The following is a 21,133-nucleotide window of genomic DNA, read 5'->3' as shown; positions in this document are numbered from 1 at the left end:
GGGAGAAAAGACCTGGCAATCTCTTCCCATAGAGATTACAGCCTAGAAAACCCTACGGGGGCAGTTCTACTCTGTAACATGGGGTCACCATGAGTTGAAAATAGACTCAACAGTACCTAACACCAACAACAAAATGCAGTGATTCGTCACTTCATAGTAGAATTCCTTCTTAAGTTCAATAGGAATTTTCAAATTTTATACTATTGCACATAATTGCTGGGTTTAACTCCTGTGCATAAAACTTCTTTTCTGTAGTTAACTACTTTACAGCTATTTCTTTAAAATTGAATTACTGGGTAGTTCAATGAGGCATTTACAGCTTCATTGAAAATAGCCAAATGCATACATAAAGATATTAATTTATATTTCCACCAGCAAGGTATGAGAAAGTCCATTTCATCCTATCTTTGACATCCAGCCTGCTCTTCATGTTTAAAAAAAGGTGGGGGTGAGGGGGGTGGGAGTGGGGGTGGGGGTGGGGGTGGGAGGGCTTTTTGCAGGAATAATCCACAACATTACCAGCATTTAGCAGGAATTGGTGTTTCTATCTTCCTTTCTTCAGATGGTTCTGTAGAAGGGCAAAAAATCCTCTTTATAATTCTGGCCAAGAGACATTTTTATGTAGAAAGTTCAAGATGAGCCTTGAAGCACGACAGGATTTTCATGGTATAGGTAAGGAACTTGTATAGGAAAAGGAAAGCATAGAAAATTATAGTTCTACTCCTATTTCTCTGGCCATTCTTTCTCAGAATCTTCTGTAAACACTTAATAACTTGGTTGTTTTCCCACTTCTCTATGAAATCCATGTCTTTTCTTGGGAAATTTTGTCCATTTCTATGATCCCAGTTATGAAAGATGCATCTCTGTCCTTAATTCCCAAGTTCCAGCTCCAAATGTCTGCTTTACATCTGAATAATTCACAGTTGGCTCAAATCTGACGTGCCCAAAATTGAACCCATCCTACCTCTTCCCTTGACAAACTCACTAGTCTCTTCCTCTCCTTAAATGTTAATTGGGTAATCATTTCCAGGGGCCCCGGCAATAAATCCACAAGGAATTCTCATTGCTAGGCAGGCATGTCAGCAGAAGAAAAAAAGTTAGCTTAATAGTATCAGCCTGACATAAACTACCCTGCTATGCTAGAGTCTTTGGTCCAAGGAACCAATTTGGATGGAGACTCTTGATACTGGCTCTTGGATTCTCCATTTTCCAAGTGTCTCTGATGATCTTTCCTCCCCTCTGCTGCCCCATTTGTTTGTTTAAGTATTTTGAACATCTTTCCCCCTAGCATTTTAGTATGAAAATTTCTCACTTCCACCGTTCTGATATTCTTATTTTGATATTTTCAATACCTTTCACCCAACATTTTATTATAGAAAAATTTCAAACATACAGCTATATTACATGAAATTTACAGTGAACATCCATTTATATGCCACCTAGATTCTCCATTAACACGTAACTATACGATGGCACTAGTTTTTTTTTTTTTTTAATACTTGTTTTATCACGTAATTATCCATCTATCCATCCCTCTACCCATCCATTAATCCATTTCAAGGTAAACTGTAACACCTGATATTCTACTGTCTGGAAAAGCTTGATACTGTCAGTGAATACCTCTATTGATCTAGGAGCTGTCCTGACCATTCAGGGTGACTTTGCTTTACACTTCTGCTCTGATCCATTATGGGTTGACTTGATAGTTCATAATTATTGTTCTTATTTTCAAATTCCTATTGGCTCTTAATAATTTTCCATATGCACTAACTACATTCCTATCTGTATTGGATTCCACACAGTTAAATCTACTTGATGTCTAATGAATTCATACACATTTTTGAATATGTGCTTCACCTAATATAAAACTTCTCAGGATTTTACCTCCTTAATAAATATCTTATATCAATCCCCCTTATTTCCACCCCTAGGAATATACTCTCCTGGTCACTCCTTGAATGTCTGACACAGTTTCTTCTACCGCCTCCAAATTGTTCTCTCTCTTTTCAGTCTTAATCCTTTCAAATCTATCTTCTACATTCTTTCTAGAATATTCTTTTCAAAATTCAAACCTGGTCTTACTAATTCCCTGATTAAAACCTCCCTATACCTCCCCATCACCAACACCATGGGTCAACTATTACAGGTCTTTAAGATAAAGTCCAAGCTCTTTCATATGACAAATCTTTTTATCATCTGAATCCTGTCTAACTTTTCAGCCTCATCTCGGCCATTCCCTCCCTTAAATCTCAAGACACAGCTAAATCAAACAGATTATAGTTCTTCTCAAATAACATGCTGCTTTTTGCCTCAATGCTAGTTCTCAAGCTGTCCATTTTACCTATTGCACCCTCCCAGTCCTCTCCCCACTCCCTGTCTTGACCTGGAAAACTTCTACTCTAGCACGTTTCTTCAGTTGGTCTTCTCAAGGAAACTTACATTGCTCCCCTTCAATTCCTTGCCAGGTAAGAGGGTCCATTGGGAGTCTCAAAATACCACTACATAACTCTAACTCTTACCATATAGGATTGTGATTATAATTATTTACTGTGTTTCAAGCTCTTCTATTATATTAAGACACTTGAAAGCAAGAACTCATCTTTCTAGCCCTACTGGCTTGAATGGTGCCTGACATGTAAGTATTCAATTAACATTAGATAGATGGATAGATGAATGGGTGAAGAGTGGGATGGATATGAGCTATGAACATTTACATAGCAATTTAAACAAACTACATTTAAAAATTTAAGGGGAGGAAAATGGACATACTACAGTATGTTTATCTTTTGAAAGGACATTAGTTACTGTGATAAACATATCTACACAGGACAGGTTTGGCTGCTGTTGTGATACTATAAATATTTTTCTTCTGTCAAACTCCTGGTAAGACAAATAATTGATAGATGCATAAAAAGTTAAACTGTAACATATTCAATATTTTCAAATTGGCATATTTGGCCAATACTTATTAGTTAAATGGTAAGTTTTAATACTAGAATATACAAAGTCAAAGATTTTAAAATAATATTGCATAATTTTGCTTTCTTCTTTTTTTTTTTTTTTTTTTTTAGTAAATTCATTCCCATTTATATCAACTCAGAAAGATTGAGAAAATACTAGAGTCCTTGGAAAAGACTTATGGTACCAAGTTCAGGTGTGACTCTGAAGTACGTGGTAGGGAAGAAAAAAAGAAACTACAAAGCAAAGATGATAATATATAATGATAAATATTTGGAAAACAGTAGGTAGGCCTTAGGTTGTCACTATAAATTAAAAAAAGGGTATGTTAATCATCAGAGATTGAAAATAATACTAGATAAAAGTATTTCAAAATAGAATCTGGGTGGGAGCTTGGGGAGAAAAGAAGAGATGTTTCTTAAAAGTTTACCTCTGATGGGACCTACAAAGAGCTGACATGACCATTCTAATGATGCTATCTTCCACTACATTAGCTTGAATAGTTCACAGCAAAGTAGAGCTCAATGGTCTCCGCCCCCTCCCATGGCTCCCCATTGGCTATTTAAATGTAATGTGACTTCAAGTGTAGATCAACTTAAACTAGATTATTTTCTTATAAGCATGTTTATCTTTCCCTTAGATCCAATAGTGAGAATAAAATTAAAAAAAACAATTAAGGGCATTTATTTATAATAACAAAGTCAAGAAATAGAAAAAAGTTACAAACTCAGGATTATGTTGTAGAGAAAATACACATGTAGGGCTGGAATAGACATAGAAAAATAACTTCATTATCGTTAACGTATGTACAAAAATATTTCCCTACTCTTTCTTATCTTGACATTCAATGGCCTCTTACTCTACTTCAATTTTTTTTTCGGTACTTTTCTTGTTAAATTTGGCTTCCCAAATATCTTCAAAATGTCTTCTTATTCTTCTACTTAAAGGTGTTCTTATTAACTTAAAGAAGAATATTTTATCTAGGAAATGCCTCCATTATTAAATATTCTTCCCTGTTCATAGAATCACATGAACTAATTGCTAACTATACTCATTTTTTTTAATTTCTTAATATTTGTTCAATTTTTTTTAAAAAAAGCTTCTGCTTAATTGTGTAAAAATAAAAAATAATGTAGAATCTTCAGTTTCCAAGCAGTGAAAGTGAAAAATCAACACATTTCTGGAAGGTAAATTGGCAATATGTATCAAAGGCCTTAAAAAATGTTCATACCGTCTAATACAGTAAGTCCCCACACAAGAAAAATATCATGAGTATGCCCAAAGATTTACCTACAGGGATAGTCAAGAAGGCATTATCAATAATAGAAAAATTATAAACAATAAAAATGCCCAATCACAGAGTACTGGCTAAATCCTTATATGTTCATATGGTTAAATACTACAATTTCATTAAAAATCACATTTTGCAATGCATTTCAACATGGGAAAATGTTCAAAACACATTGTTCAGTGAGAAAATTGTAATATAGCTGGATCCAAATTATACAGAAACACACACACACATATGTACACACAGAAACTACAATACACACTAAATGTGAATTCACATTAATTTTCATTGAATTTTCCTACATTTTAAAAATTTTAAGACAATTTGAATGCGATTTTTTAATGAAAATTTAATTCGTTTCTGAGATGAGGAAGAGCATTAACTCTTTAAGAAGCAGTCTTGGGAGTGAGTAGAAATTCTACTAGAGGAGTTAAACTATGATCTCAAGCAATTCTAATTAACGTGACACTCTCCAGCCTTCACAGACCAGGAACCTAAACAATGAGAGCAGTCAGGGAGGAAAAACTCATCCAGTTTGGACAAGGACAGTCATGTGTCCAGCAGAGGTCCCTAGTATAACCACAATCTTCCTTTTCTTTCTCTTTTCACTGCTTGCTACAAAAGAGGGGCTAAGAATGTTCAACTTAGGGAAACACGTTCAGTGGCTGTTCTTTAGAGGATATGTCAGCAGGGAACTAAAATCTCATTATCTTTCTGGGGAGAGGGTTAAAAATGGAAGCTATCTGTAACTGCCTCTGACTCTCAAACTCTTTTGAAGCCCAAACCATCAGAATAACAACAGCAGCCACCACAAGAAAAACTTGCATACAATCTGGGAAGATTTTTGGCACTAATAAATATTCAATGACATTAATTATTATTTTGGAATTAACAAAAACAAAAATGAAAAGTTGTCTACTTCGACTTTGTCACATTAAATAAATAAATTCACTGAGAAAAAATCTACATTATGTCATGAATTATAGATTCTTCCAGGTGGCAAGAACCTGAGCTTATCTAATTCATAAAAAACATAGCGAATTAAGATATATACTTCTATTACCAATACTTTAAGTGTGTTATTAAAAACAATCAATTTATTAATGTAGACAAAATGAATCATTAGTGATTAATTCATAATTGTGCTTTATTTTAGTAAAGGGTTTCTTGAAAGTGCATAATTATATAGATAACCTGGTGACTCATTTAACCATCCCTTTGGGAAACCCTGAACATAATTCACAATATCACACCAGACCCAAGACCACTCCTCACTACTGGCAGCTTTTAAAACTGAAGTCATGCTTGGGAGAAAAAGCACCATCCACAAAGAACTAGCTTTAACTTCTTCATAAAACTGAACCTATAAGGTCATACATATACAAGAGAATACCCTGATATGTATGTTTGCGTTTGTGTTATATGTGTCTGTGTGTTATATGTATGTATGTGTTGTGTGCACATGTGTGTATCTCCATAAGATTTCAGTAAATTAAATAATTAAATTCTTATTTACTTTTTTATTTCTGATTATTCTTGAATCGTAGAAGCTCTAACAACTTCAACCATAATGCTGTTTTGATGACCTGTAAACACTTAATGTACAAAAGGAACTGTTTTTAAAAGTTTTTAAACTGTAGGTTGTGACCCATTATGAACCGTGAGATAAAGTTAGTGCATCATGACTAGTGTTAAAAAGATTAAAAGATCAGAATGCATTATGAATATACAAAATGAGTATTATTTTGCAAAACTTCCAATTCAGTTATATATGCATGAGTGTACTGGATCACAAGGTAATATGTATTATTTAATGGGGATTTGTTGTGTATTGTTTTGAAAAGCAAACATGCCCAGGAAATCCAATTTGCAACTTGGGATATTTTCCCTCAATGTTCCTATATTGGCAATGTAATATTTGTATTATTTGGTGATCTCATTAAGAAAGGTATGTCCTATATCAAAACAGAAAGTTCCTGGACAGTGTAAACGGTTAATGTTCTTGGCTGTGAACCAAAAGACTGGCAGTTTGAGTACACCCAGTGGTGCCTGGGAAGAAAGGCCTGAGGATCTACTTCCGAAAAACTCAGTCACTGAAAACCCAATGGACATGTGTGGTTTACTACGTGCCAGGTGCTGGGAAAGGGAGATGCAAAGATAGTAAAACAAGCCCCTCTGAGGGGCAAAGTCCGAGTAAGGGAGTCCACAAATAAGCTAACAACAATAAACTAACAAATACGCCAGCAGTGTTAACAAGTGTAGCAACTACTAGTTTAGAGATATAACCTCCAGTTGGGTGACAAAGTGCAGACTCGATTTCAATTAAATTCGGATTTACAGATGAATGAAAAAAACTGGGGACCAGTCTGACAGGAAATGTTGTCTGACAGGAAATTTCAAATCTTAAAATCTTGAAAATGGCTGGACTTGATGTATATGAATTAAGTTTATAATCAAGAGATGCAGTGACCTACCAAATAATGTAGAGTGAGAGGACGACTCAGTCCATTGATCGCTCAATTCAACAAACACTCATTGAGCACTTTCCATAAGCCAGGTATGGAACAGAAGCTGGAGCAACAAAGGTGAACAAGATACACTGGCAGTGGTCACAGTTAATTGTTGTAGTGAATGTTAACATAAAACAGATAATTAAATCACAGTGTGACTAGCACAATTAAAAGAGGGTATTGCTAGGTACAATGGTAACACAAAAAAAAGTGATCAGCTCCTTAGAGTAAGAGACAAAATATTTTATAATGGGGGATGCAAGTAGCTGGAGCCAGAATAGGAGTTTCACAGGAAGAGGAAGAGGGGGAAAAAAAGGGGGAAAGTCATCCCAAATTGAGAGAACAGACTCTGCAAGGGCATGCAGTTGGACAGCACACACTTGGGCAACCACAAGAAAATACTAAGATTAGATTGTAGGGTGTCAGGAAGCAGAAATGAGGCTAAGGAGGCAGGCCACAGGAGGAGCTCTACACTTTATTCCATTGACAGTGAGGATACAGGTAGGTGGTTTTAGCCAGGGGCTGACTTTTATGTTAACTCTGGAGATAGAGTGGACATTAATTGAAAGGGGAAAGAGCATGGGGACCTAGAAAACCACCAGGCTGCGAACTTGGATATCACACTTGACCACTAGCATATTATGTGACCCAGGATGCTCTGATATGAGGAAAACCAACGTGTAATATTTTTATCTTGCGAAGCTGATAACACAGACAATTAACAAGTTAAGTATGTATAAACAGCAGACTCAGAGTTAGGAAGCTGTGAAGAGTCTTTCATATGAGTCTTATAGTATCCTATGCCTGATCCGCTCTTGGGTTTTGGACACCATTAGATCAGCATATCAGGAGTCATCCTCACTGCTGCCTGCATTTGTTGGGTAGCAGGACTGGTTCACATGCCGGTGGCTATGGAGTAAGTCAACCCTACAGGCTCTAGATTTCGGGAGTGGTCTCAGCTGCGTGCAGGCACCTGGGTTTCCCTTTTGAGGAGTATTCCTCCACTCCTTACTTGATATAACTAATGGTCTAAAATCTAGTAATTTTCTTACATCTGTATCTGTCTTATCTTTTCTCCAAAAGTTGCTCCTCCAAAGCCAATGCTTCTTTTAATAATAATAGCAAATGTTCCCATAGTACTTCCTATGTGTTGCACACTTAGTTATCTAGTGCTTCTAGAGTAGAAACACCACATGTGGATGGCTTTAACAAACGGAAATTTATTCTTTCACAGTCTTGGAGGCTAGATGTCTGAATTCAGGGCCCCAACTCCAGAGGAAGGCTTTCTTTCTCAGTGGGCTCTAGGGGAAGGCCCTTATCATCAATCCTCCCATGGTCTAGGAACTTCTCAGTGCAGGGACCCTGGGTCCAAAGAACACACTCTGCTCCTAGCTCCTTTTACTTGGTGGTAATGAGGTCCCTATCCTCTCTGTTCGATGCTCTAGTTTATATCTCAAAAGAGATTGACTCAAAATACAACCTAATCCTATAGGCTGTGTCCTGCTTCATTAGCATAATTGCCTCTAATACTGCCTCATTCACATCATAGGGGTTAGGATTTACAACACATAGGATAATCACATCAGATCACAAAATACAGGACAACCATACAATACTGGGAATCACGGCCTAGACAAGATGACACACATTTTCGGAGGACCCAATTCGATCCACAACACACTATTTTAAGTACTCAACACATAGTGATTTAATCCTCATGTTAACCCTATGAGGTCAGTACTTGATTATCCTCATTTTTCAGAAGAATAAACTGTGAGTTGGTCAAGATCCTAAATAGAGGCAGAGCCACAAGTCAAACGCAAGCCATCCAGTTTTGGAGTCCATGGTTATAACCGCCATGATATCCTGCCTCCCTCAAGTCTGTTTATCAAGGTACCTATTAGGAACATGGGGATCAATATAGGGATATCATATGTTCCTTTTTCATAAACTGCAAAGTCCTATAGGTTTTTGTCCCTGTCCACAGCTGTGCACTTGAATACGTGGTTTGCATTGGTCCAACAGTGTTAAGATGTGTATCTCCTGATACCTTGTATGGAAGTACAGTTGAGGGAGACTGAAAGATTACCCTTCTCAGCTGATGCTTTTTACAGTTTATGCCCCACCTTTGTCATTAAAAGAGAAACTAGGAATCCCACTTAAATAAACACTAACCAAACTCTCTCCATCTTACAAATAAAATCTTTCTGTAAAATTTCACTTAGGATGTGTGACTTACTAAGAGTTTGTAGTTCAATAAAGTGTCTTCCCTTTAATAGTCAAGATTGAAATGAAACCTCTTCTGCAAGGTCAGCAACAAGAGCAAGTCTAAAGGATGTCCTTTACTGATAGAAAAAAAAAAAAGTTGATTGCATTAATCTGTTTACTTTTTATCTTGCCTTTAGGTCTTAAGTCACCAAACCTTTTGTGAGCGGGAACTACTTCCCATATTCCCTGAAGCTTTTAAAGTGGATATAATATTAGCAGAGAGTTATTCTTTTTAAATCAATCTACCATATAAGGATTTAGGATTGACTTACTGATGGAAGGACCCCTACCTACCCACTCTTAAATGTTTCCTATGCTGTTTTTGGAGTCTGAGCTTTATTTCTATCTAAATGATTAATTATTTAGATAGAAAAAAAAAATTAGCTGTCACTTAGCTCCTTAAGATTTTTAAAAATTCTTCTATTATGTGAGCAAATCTTAGGATTTTATGGACCTCTGATTCTGATAAAAAGATATATTAAATATTACCCACTTTTTCTTCAAGACTTTTTAATTAATGTACTAACTTTGAGACACAAAGGCCAGGATTTTCTGCTGAAACATTTTGTAAAAAATTTTACAATGCTTCAAAATGAGAGGATAAGGAAGGCAAGTATATTTGTGTAGTTTTTTCTTCAAATGTTAATAGGGTGGTTTATTCACTGGCACAGAACTTTTAAGCCATCCCACTAAATGGCAGAGAAGAATGTTTTCAAGTCCCCTTGGGCAGTACCTTAGCCATTTAGCGCTGCTGTAACAGAAATACCACAAGTCAAAGCCTTTAACAAACAGAAGTTTATTCTCTCACAGTCTAGTAGGCTAGAAGTCTGAATTCAGGGTGTCAGCTTCATGGGAAGGCTTTCTCTCACTATCGGCTCTGGAGGAAGGTCCTTATCATCAATCTTCCCCCAGCCGAGGAGCTTCTCAGGCACAGAGACCCTGGGTCCAAAGGACGTGCTCTTGTTCCAGTGCTGCTTTCTTGGTGGCATGAGGTCCACCTGTCTCTCTGCTTGCTTCTCTCTTTCATATCTCAAAAGAGATTGTCTTAAGACACAATCCAATCTTGTAGATCTTGTCAACCTAAGTGCCGATAATCCATCTCTTTAACATCATAGTAATAGGATTCACAGCACATAGGAAAATCTCATCAGATGACAAAATGGTAGACAATCACAATACTGGGAATCATGGCCTAGCCAAGTTGACAGATATTTTAGGGCGGACACAATTCAAGAAATTCCACCATTTGGCCCCCCAAAATTCATTTCCTTGCCGCACGTAAAACACATTTACTCCATTATATCACGGCGAGTCTTAACTCAACTGCAAATCCAAAATCCAAAAATTCCTTTTCGTCTGTGAAATCTAAAATACAAGTTATCTGCTTCCAAAGTACAATGGTGAAACAGGCACAAGCTAGACATTTCTATTACCAACGAGAAAACTGGAGGGAAAGAAGGGGTAACAGGCACCAAGCAAGTCAGTAGAACACATTACATTAGCTCTCAAGTCTTGAAAATAATTTTCTGTTCTCTGAGACCATTTACACAATGGCCCTGCCCTCCAGACTGTAGGTATTAGCCACACTCTCTGGATTCTGAGTGGAGGCCCCTCCGTCCTGGGCTTCAGCTCTGCCTTCCAGGATCACTGGGACGGCAACTCTGTTTCCTCAGCTTTAGGAACACTATTCTCCTAGTCCATCTGAATGACAGCTCCAGCCTTAGAAACACGAGAGGCCATGGTTTTGCCTTCTGAAACCCCAGAGGTTGTGGCCATACCCTTTAAGACTGAGGCAGCTCAACTTTCTGTGTTTCTTGTCTCCTTAGCTTTTGCTTCCTGGTTCCTTGGCCTCTCAGCCCCTCAGGTTTCACAACCACATCTGCCCTGCTGGGGCAAGTGTTCCAAACCTCTGTAGTTCCACTGGTAAGTGCCTGGAGGCACCACACTCCGCCAGCAAACTTCAGCCAGAAGGCACTCAGCTCTCTTGCTCTGTGGGTGGCGCAAGCCTAGCTCTACTCTGCCAGGAAGCCTCCTGTGCAAAGGCACGCAGCTCTCGCGCTCTGTGGGTCAGCTCCAGTGCCATCTTGCATTGTTCTCCTGATTCTGCCGCTGCTGCTTCTCTGCCACTTCTTGCAGCCTACGCCACCTCCAGTGTAACAGATATTCTCACGTCCTTCTGAGTCCTCTATCTACTCGGTTTCAAAAGTCCTTCCACATTTTAGGTATCTGTTAGAGGAGTACCCCACTCCTCGTACCAAATTCTGTCTTGGTTATCTAGTGCTGCTGTAACAGAAATACCACAAGTGGATGGTTTTAACAAACAGAAGTTTATTCTCTCACAGTCTAGTAGGCTAGAAGTCCAAATTCAGGGTGTCAGCTCCATAGGGAAGCTTTCTCTCTCTGTCGGCTCTGGAGGAAGGCCCTTGTCATCAATCTTCCCCTAGTGAGGAGCTTCTCAGGTGCAGGGACCCCAGATCCAAAGGATGTGCTCTGCTCCTGGTGCAGCTTTCTTGGTAGTATGAGGTCCACCTGTCTGTCTGCTTGCTTCTTTTATATCTCAAGAGAGATTGCCTTAAGACACAACCCAATCTTGCAGATCCCACCAACCTAACTACTGCTAATCCATCTCACTAACATCATAGTGATAGGATTTATAACACATAGGAAAATCTCATCAGATGACAAAATGGTAGAAAATCACAATACTGGGAATCATGGCCTAGCCAAGTTGGCAGATATATTTGGGGGACACAATTCAATCCATGACAGACGGGGAAGCAGGATGCTTGCTCTGCCTTATCCTGCACTGAATACCAAGTATGTGGTTGTCATGGATTGAATTATGTCCCCCCAAAAATGTGTGTATCAACTTGGTTAGGCAATTGTATTGTATTGTATGGTTGTCCTCCATTTTGTGATTGTAATTTTATGTTGAGAGGATTAGTGTGGGATTGTAACAGCACTCTTACTCAGATCACCTCCCTGATCCAAGGTATAGGGAGTTTCCCTGGGGTATGGCCTGCACCACCTTTTATCTCTCAAGAGATAAAAGGGAAGCAAGCAGAGAGTTGGGAACCTCATACCACCATGAAAGCAGCATCAGGAACAGAGTGCATGCCTTGGACACGGGGTTCCTGCACCTGAGAAGCTCCTCAACCAGGGGAAGTTTGAGGACAAGGACCTTCCTCCAGAGCCAACAAGAGAGAAAGCCTTACCCTGGAGCTGACGCCCTGAATTTGGACTTGTAACCTACTAGACTGTGAGAAAATAAATTTCTCTTTGTTAAAGCCATCCACCTGTGGTATTTCTGTTATGGCAGCACTAGATATCTAAGACAGTGGCGAAGCCAGGAAAGAGTCAACATGTAACTTTTTCACCTCAGCAACCACTCACCTCTGATAGTGTAATGTTTATTCTATTTAAAGGGGGGGGAATGATTTATCATGGAAAGCAAACTGTGGGTTTAAGCCTTATCACAGTCATCTACAAGTTTGTATAATCTTGCCAAATTAGTTAATGTCTTGGTACACATATCTGTAAAACGCAAATTATTACACCCTTCCAGTTTTGGAAGAGAGTTGAGTGTGGCAAGTACATGAAAACACCCTAGTAGACTCTCAATTTTTACTTGGATACACAATTAACAGCCATGGAAGCAGCAGTCAAGAAATCAAATAAGTATTGCATTGGGCAAATCTGCTACAAAAGACCTCTTTAATGTGTCAAAAAGCTAAGATGTCATTTTGAGGACTAAGGTGCTCCTGAGCCAAGCCATGCTATTTTCAATTGCCTCATATGCATGCGAAAGCTGTACAGTGAATAAGGGAAATCGATGCCTTTGAATTACAGTGCTGGTGAAGAATATTGAATATGCCATGCCATAGACTGCCAGAAGAAGGAACAAATCTGTCTTGGAAGAAGTACAGGCAGAATGCTCCTTAGAAGTGAGGATGGTGTACTTTGGACATGCTATCAGGAGGGATCTGGAGAAAGACATCACGCTTGGTAGAGAGTCTGGGACAAAAAGGAATACCCTCAAGGAGATGGATTGACATAGTGGCTGCAATGATGGGCTGAAATGTAGCAACACTGTGAGGATGGTTCAGGACTGCGCAGCGTTTCATTCTGTTGTACATAGGGTCGCTGTGAGTCGGAATCCACTATAGGAAGCCTAACAACATACTGTCAATAACGTAGTTTGCCCCTTCCCTCGGTGTGTCTATGAAGGTCGCCAGCTGTTTATACAACCATGTACTAAATAGAACCATCACCTTCCCTTTTGAGTACTGATCATCCCTCAGCTTTTTGCTGCTCAGTTGTTCAGTCTTTTTCATTCTTCCTAGCAGCCAGTGTCCAGAATGGGGGGAGTCACTTCTGCCTCCGTTTGCTGAGTTGCAGGGTTTGGAGTGGGCTTGAGCGGTGGTTGGAATGCCGAGTAGTTGTCAACTCCTGCCTTTTCCACCCTCCTCTGTGGAACTCTCCTGGTCTACATACTTAAAGTTTAGGCTACTCAGCATGACGTGAGCACCAAATCGGTCTCTTTCCAACCCTTATTAGAGATTTTAGTGCCATGGTGGGAAGTGGGGGGAGGGTACCGACTCCACGACTAAGAGAAAGAGGCATGAGCTCACACTGCAACTTTGGGTCTCCAGGAAGGGCCCTGAGCAAGGACGGAGTCTGAGCGCCCGGCGAGGCTGCAGGGCGCGCAAGCGGTCGGACGGGGGAGCGAGAGCTAAAGCTTGCAGAGCGCGCCAAGCCCGCGCGCCCGCCGCCCGGGCCTGGCAGATGACGCCGCGCCGAGCCCGCCCGCCGGCCGGGCTGCAGGGCCGGAGCCCGGCGAGGCCCGGGCGGAGCGGAGGGCGGAGCGGGCGGCGCCGGGGAGGCGGGGGAGGAGGCGGTGTCTCCCTGAGCTGCGCAGGCGTTGCTCGCACCTTGTTGATTAGTCAGTGCTGGGAGCGCTGCTATGGCGTTTCTCAGACCCGCAGCTCCTCCTCAAACGCTCGAGGCAGAGGGAAGGAGGGATAAGAGGAGGAGGCGAGCGGGCAGCCGCCGCAGCTGCAGACCCAGGGCCAGAGGGGGAGGCAGAGCGGGAGCCACCGCAGCCTCTCCGACCGCCGCCGTCCGCTTCAGCCGGGCTGCTTCGAGTCCTCCCCGGGTTTGAGTGCACTGGGGCGTCTAGCCATGCCCCGCAGCAGCAGCTGAGCCGGAGCGGGCCCCATCCCTCCAGGTCCGCTCAGCCGCGGCGCCCCCGGGCTGCCCGCGGCCGGAGCTTCCCGGCGTCTCACGCGCGCCCCAGACCGCGAGCGCAAACAGCGGCGGCCGCCGAGGCGCGGTGGTGCCGGCGGCTGCGGAGGGAGCGTGGGGCAGGAGGAGGCGGGGAAGATGGACCCGGCGCTTTCGCTGGGTTGCAGCCTTAAGGATGTGAAGTGGAGCTCGGTGGCCGTTCCGCTCGACTTTCTGGTCAGCACTTACCGGCTGCCCCAGATCGCGCGGCTGGACAGCGGTAAGTCCCGGCTGCCCCGACGCGCAGGGGAGACGGGCGGGGACCGCAATCTGGGCGCGGGTGTGTGCGCGTGTGCCCGAGAGGGTGGGACCGGGTGGGGGAGTGGGCTGCCAGCTCCCTGGAGTTGGCCCGAGCGGCCACCGCAGCCCTGGCGCGTTGCTCTCAACTCCCCCCAGCAGCCAGAGATGCGGAAATCAGAGCCCTCGCAGTATAATTGAAAAGGACGCTTAAAAATCAACATAGGGGAAACCTATGCAGATAGTAATCTTGGAGGCGAGCTGTCCATCCCCACCCGCCTGCAAGAATTACACAACCCGGGAAACCCTAAAGAGTTATCTTAGGCAACTTTCTTACGAAAATAATTGTGCTCTGGGTGGTATCTTTATTTTGGGTGCAGCCGCAGATTTAAGAGGAAAAGCTCCTGGGTGACCAATGAAAGGGATCATATTTCTCAGAGACCTTTTATTACAGCTTGTCTTTTTTGTTTAACCGAACTGAAAGTAATTTAAGGCTGTGTGTAGAAAATGTTTGGAGCAGAAGTGATGGTATGCTTCAGGTTAATTATTAGCTTAGCGCATTTCCAGCCTGGAAAAAAAAAATTAAGTCACCAAAAAATTCATTGGAACCTGAGCTCAGAACTAAGACGCTCTTGTATTTCCTGAAATTGACCACCAGAAACCAACCAAACATCCCCTGTTTGTTCTGCAGTGTGACATCTGCAAACAAGTAGATAGATGTGTATACCGTCAAACAAGTAGACACCTTTCAGTTTGAGAGTTATGAAATGTAAGGTGGCAATTTAGGCATGTTTTGCCTTCTCCTGTGTTTTCAGAATAACTTCAGTTGATTTTGGCTTCATTGGATTCCAGGCTGTTGGCAGAAAGAAGCCTCCTCTCCAGTGGGGCAGCTGGAAACACCTGGGCCCAGGCAGGCAGGCAGGATGATAGAGCTGTGGCCACGCAGGCCAAGTCAGAAGTGCACTACTGTTTCAATCACAGGGACTTGGGTTCCTCTTTGTTTTCTGGAGTAAGAGTGTGTAACGTGAGATGTAATAGATGCCCAAAGGAATTGCTAGTCTCGTTCAGTTGGTGGTGGTTGTGGTGGGCACTGGGAATGAACTAAGATTTCTAAAACCTGTGATGAACTGGGGATGACAGTAGCCATTGAATGGATGAGGATTGGGGAGACAGGTGTTCTGTTGAGGCATTTCTGCTTAGAATGGGGGTGGAAAAGTGTTTCCTACCTTAAATATGTATATGGAAACCTGACCCTGGTGTGCGTGTGTGTGTGTGTGTGTGTGTGTAAAATCACAGTATTTCATTTCCTCCTCCGCTGTGCAAAACTGTGTATATTGGAAGGTTGTGAGTCCTTGCCTTGTCCAGCCTTCTCTCAACGTTGCATACTCTGCCAACCCATTAGCTAGGCAGAGAGCACTGGTGCAAGTGGTGTGAAAGCCACCCAAAAGCTTCATTAAACTGGAAGTTTAAGAAGGCTGAATAGCAGTTCCAGATAAAACTTTAGTTTTATTGTGCACATTCCTGTCCCTGCCATTCATAAAAAGGATCTGACTCAGCAGAGTACTTATCCCACAGCTCTTTTTAAAATTAGGATATGGGCAGGAGGTCTTAACACTGCGTCCTTTCACATCATGTACTGGATTTTGAGCTGTGTGTAAGTCTGATTCTTTATTGTAAATTTCTCTTATTTTTCTTATGACCACTTGAGAAGCACAGTGCCACACAAGGATTTAGAATCATAGCCAAGGACTACTTTCTATCTTGCTCCTTTCACTTGACAATCCCATGCTGTTTTAGTATCTTTTGCTAATATGATTTTTAGTAGAAATCAGTTTCCATCAAGTCGGTTCTGACTTGAGTCAGAGTAGAGCTGTTCTTTTTTTCAGGAGTAGACTGATGGGCCTTTCTTCTGAGGTGCCTCTGGGTGGATTCGAGCCTCCATTTAGGTTAACAGCGCTTTTCCATTCGTACCACTTAGAGACTTCATGATTTTTAACAGCTGCATAATATGCCACAGAACAGCAATACTGTATAATCTAGCCCCCTTTTGTAGACGTCATGGCACAAATGGCTAGGTGCTCGGCTACTAACTGAAAGGTTGGTGCTTTGAACCCACCCTGAGGCACCTCAGAAGACAGGCCTGGTAATCTGCTTCAGAAAAAAAAAAAAAAGCCATTGAAAACCTATGGAGCACAGCTCTACTCTGAAACACACAAGGTAGCCATGAATCAGAACTGACTTGATGGCAACTAGCTTGTTTTTTTGTATTGTACACATTAGTTTGCTTCAGCTTTTTGCAATTATAAGTAATGATACGATGAACATGCTTGTATATAAAGCTATTTATTTTGATTAAGATATATTCCTAACTTGCTGAGTAGAACATGTGAATCCTTTTCATATCCTTGATACACACTATCAAATTGCTTTAATAAAAGGTCAAGCTCATTTACACTTCCAAGAACACACCTTTACAATATTGAGTATCTCTCTCTCTCTCTTTTTTAATCTTTGCTAATTTGATGGGATAGAGTGTTACCTAACCATTTTAATTTGGGTAGGTTTTAAAAGAATCAACCACAGATTCCGTACATCTCTTTAAACATGTTTCACAGCAATGATTCCAAACCAAAACCAAGCCCAGTACCGTCGAGTCGATTCCAACTCATAGCGACCCTATAGGACAGAGTAGAACTGCCTCATAGAGTTGCCAAGGAGCGCCTGGTGGATTTGAACTGCCGACCTTTTGGTTAGCAGCCGTAGCACTTAACCACTACGCCACCAGGGTTTCCCAGCAATAATTAAAAAGACATATGAAAATGCTGACATATTTATAAATGTGATATATGAAAACTCAAGTTTCATGCAGCCCTGTCCATGTGTGTGTCCTCTGCCAGTTTTAGTACTCACTGCAGGTACGTTTTACACAACAGGCAGTGCACACTATACTTAGACATGAAAGGTAGTCATTCTTCAAATCACTTGTTTTAAAACAGACGAGAAAGAAATTGGAAAACATGCCATAAGTTGACATTATGCTAAGAGAAAATCGTTGGCTATTTTTTTTTGACAACCATTAAACCCACTGCCCTAGAGTCGATTCTCATTCATAGCGACCCCATAGGACAGCCCTATAAGGTTTACAAGGAGCAGCTGGTGGATTCGAACTGTTATTTTCTCATACAAAATGGGGGTAGGTTTAGAGTAGGTTTAACGTCTTCTAAGTAGTCGTGCTGTCTCTCTCTGAACTTGAGAACTGGAAAGTCAATGTTTTTAAAACAGTGTAGACACTGAATTAAGTGCTCCATCATATTTAGACGACTTTATCCTTCCCAAAGGAGTGGGTCATACGGAGGGTGAGGGGCAGAATCAGAGAAAGAAGGAAAAAAGTGGTGGTGGGGGGGGCGTTTAGGCTATGTGGATGCGTCCGTTGAGATTACTCAATACAGTGGCCGTATTTAAGATACGACCTTTTGATACAAAAAGAACTCAATTCTTTGCATTTTGCATGTCACTCACAAAATGGCCATCTGACAGGTACATTCACTGTTACATCCCCAATGGTGAGCTTTGTCTTTGTATGATAAGATGAAATAAATACAAAGTTAGAGAACCTTTCATGGTATTGGCACACGAGTCTTTCTGGAAGGCTGAAAGGAAAACACTCCAGCGATTCTCCTTGGTAGCGGGCTAAATCTCAACAGTGAAAGTCTAACCTCGGTCAGCAATGAAATCAGGATGAGATATTTAAAATGATCGTCAGTTTTATAAATCGTTAGCTCTATAGGGTCGCTATGAGTTGGAATCGACTCGACGGCAACGGGTTTGGTTTGTTTTGGTTTTTGGTCTAGAACTAAGTTCAAGCGTTTAGGACCAAAGAGAGGATGTAGAGGTTACGAATCCCCACTCCACCCCCAGTTTATCCTCACTCAAAACTGGGTAGGTAGGCAGTTGTTTGGTCTGTCTCATTTCTTCCTGGAAAGGCTCTGAAGGTTTGGCCTAGAGCAGCATTCTTCCAATTTTTTGCTCCTTTTTAGTTCTTCAAAGATTCTGTAAAACTGTATACGTACATTTTATACCTACAACTTTTTTTCCTAAACTTAAATGGTTACATAGGATGTAATTTTCAATTTATTGTAAATATTGACATTTTAAATTAAATCATTACATCATGAAAAAAACTCTGGTAGCATCTATAATTAATTCCCGATATCATTCATTTAAAAATGAACTAAAAATGTCTTCTTTAACATTTTGAAATTTTCTCTTTCTCCTCAAATTTATATTTCATTTCCCTTCCCCTACAGAATGTTATTCTAATTTATCCTATTTTTATGCTTGAAAGTATTTTCTTGATCACTTTATCTTACTTTCTGTAAGAGAACATACCTATACAAATTGAAATCTAATATTTTGTATTTGACCATAAGCTCTTCATATTTAAACATTTCAGGTAGTTTAAAACAAATAATTGGAAATTGACTGATTTATAATAAAAGGATTTGTTACCCAAATTTTGGAGGCTTTCATCTCTCAACCTGCATCAGCATTTTTATTTGTCCCTTTGTTTGTAACCCTGAGGTCTTTACAGCTTAAAGGGTCTAGGGTTCAAAAAGCAAATACATTACTTAAGTGGGAGCAGGGTGATTGTGAACAGGAGGTGGGGGAGGTGGTGAAGCACACATCCCTGTTCCTCCCTCACTGTTACAATCCCAGGCTCTTCAGTTTTTACACAAGAGTACCTTTGGAAGTTGGGGATTCCTTACAACTGTGATGGTGATCCCCTGGGAAGTCCTAGCTTTGCTTCAGACGTGTACTCCAGTTTGAAGATGGCTGGTCTAGAGCAGTAGAAGTTGAGTCAGTGGCTCTGTTTGATGAAAGGAAAAGGAAGGTCCAGGTGGCATAGACTGATGGGGAAAACCAAAAAACCAAACCCAGTGCTGTTGAGTCGATTCCGACTCATAGCGACCCTAAAGGACAGAGTAGAACTGCCCCACAGAGTTTCCAAGGAGCACATGGCAGATTTGAACTGCCGACCCTTTGGTTACGCCGCCAGGGTTTCCTGAGAAAAAAAAAGGTAGGAATTGGAGGCAGCAAAGTAGATACAGGAAACCCTGGTGGCGTAGTGGTTAAGAGCTACAGCTGCTAACCAAAAGGTCAGCAGTTCAGATCCACCTGGCACTCCTTGGAAACCCTATGGGGCAGTTCTGCAATATCCTGTAGGGTTGGTATGAGTCAGAATTGACTCCACGGCAGCCAGTTCGACTTTTTTATTAAGTAGATATACTTAGTAACTGGTAAGTAGATAAAGGGTGCATTGGGGTTCAGTAGTAGAATTCTTGCCTTCCATGCAGGAGACTTGGGTTTGATGATGGCATGTACCTACACACAGCCACCACCAGTCTGTCAGTGGAGGCTTGGGTGTCACTATGATGCTGAACAGGTTTCAGCAGAGCGTCTGGATTAAGATGGTCTAGGATGAAAGGCCCGATGGTCTACTTCTAAAGATTAACCACTGAAAACCTTGTGGATCACAATGATCTAATCCGCATCCAATCATGGGGATGGCACAGGACCAGGCTGCACTTCATTCTGTTGGGGATGATCAGGGGCCCAACTTGATATCAGCTAACAACAGTAATGACAGGTAGATACACAGATGGGAATCTCTAATTCTTCTGACCTATGAAGAAAAATCACATCTGATTTTAAGCCCTAGCTGTGTTTTTGGGCTCTGGGAACCTTGGTTCTTGCTTTGTGCTTAGGTGACTTGACAAGCTGAAGGACCAAAAGCTTGCATACTTCAGAGATGCCCAGGGACATTCCAAGTGGCTGATTCCAATTGTCAGAAGTCTTTCTAGATCCATGTTAGATCTTTGAAGTTAATGTAATTTCTCAGAATCTACTCTGTGGTTGATGTTATTTTAATAATGTGCATGTTTGCTTTTTTTTTTCCCTAAAATAACGTAGTATGACTCCTGTTCCAGGAAGATGTGCCTTGCTTATCTTGTGGCTTCATTTCATTTCCTCCTGGTATTTTATGTTGCAAGAGGATATAGTGTCCCAGAAGGGGGAAATGGTAGTTTAAAGGATACTGGATTTGGAGCCAAGAGACTACCATTCAGTTATGTGCACTGCCGTTGAGTAGCCAAGTGATCTTGGCCAAGTCTTTTAAAACTTTTGATTGGTAGTTTTCTCATGTAGAAAAAAAATGGACATAATACTTGCCCATTCATCTAATAGTTATTCATTGATCTGACTGTTCAGTCAACTAGTATTTATTAACTCCCTACTATGTGCAAAGCCTTCTTCTAGGTACTAGGACCACAGCACTGCACAAATCAGACAAAAATCTGTCCTTATAGAGCTTACGGTCTAGTGTAGTTACTCACTATGAGAATTAAATGCATACACATACTGATGTGGTGGAGTTGCAGTCCAACTGAGAGGGATGCTTGAGAGTATATCATCTCATTTTGGCACTGCAATTAAACCGAATAATAAATAGATTTTAATACCCTTTCATGGATAAAGAAACTCCCGGAAATGTTCTTGATAGCTTTTGTTTATTTCCCTTTGTGGATTC

At 41.1% G+C, this 21,133-nt stretch overlaps 1 protein-coding gene across 2 annotated transcripts in view; it reads left to right on the top strand.

The window, feature by feature from the left end:
• The first annotated feature begins 13,974 nt into the window (after window positions 1–13,974).
• GAREM1 (GRB2 associated regulator of MAPK1 subtype 1) overlaps window positions 13,975–21,133 on the top strand; it is a 194,496-nt gene continuing 187,337 nt past the window's right edge. For both annotated transcript variants that reach the window (XM_049902274.1, XM_049902273.1), the window contains exon 1: window positions 13,975–14,530. In XM_049902274.1, the coding sequence (XP_049758231.1) occupies window positions 14,410–14,530 (121 nt within the window). In that variant the 5' untranslated portion in view covers window positions 13,975–14,409. The remainder of the gene's footprint in view (window positions 14,531–21,133) is intronic.

This window comes from Elephas maximus, chromosome 11 (genome assembly GCF_024166365.1).
Source record: "Elephas maximus indicus isolate mEleMax1 chromosome 11, mEleMax1 primary haplotype, whole genome shotgun sequence".
NCBI classification, from domain to species: domain Eukaryota; kingdom Metazoa; phylum Chordata; class Mammalia; order Proboscidea; family Elephantidae; genus Elephas; species Elephas maximus.
This window is presented reverse-complemented; position numbering and strand designations above follow the sequence as displayed.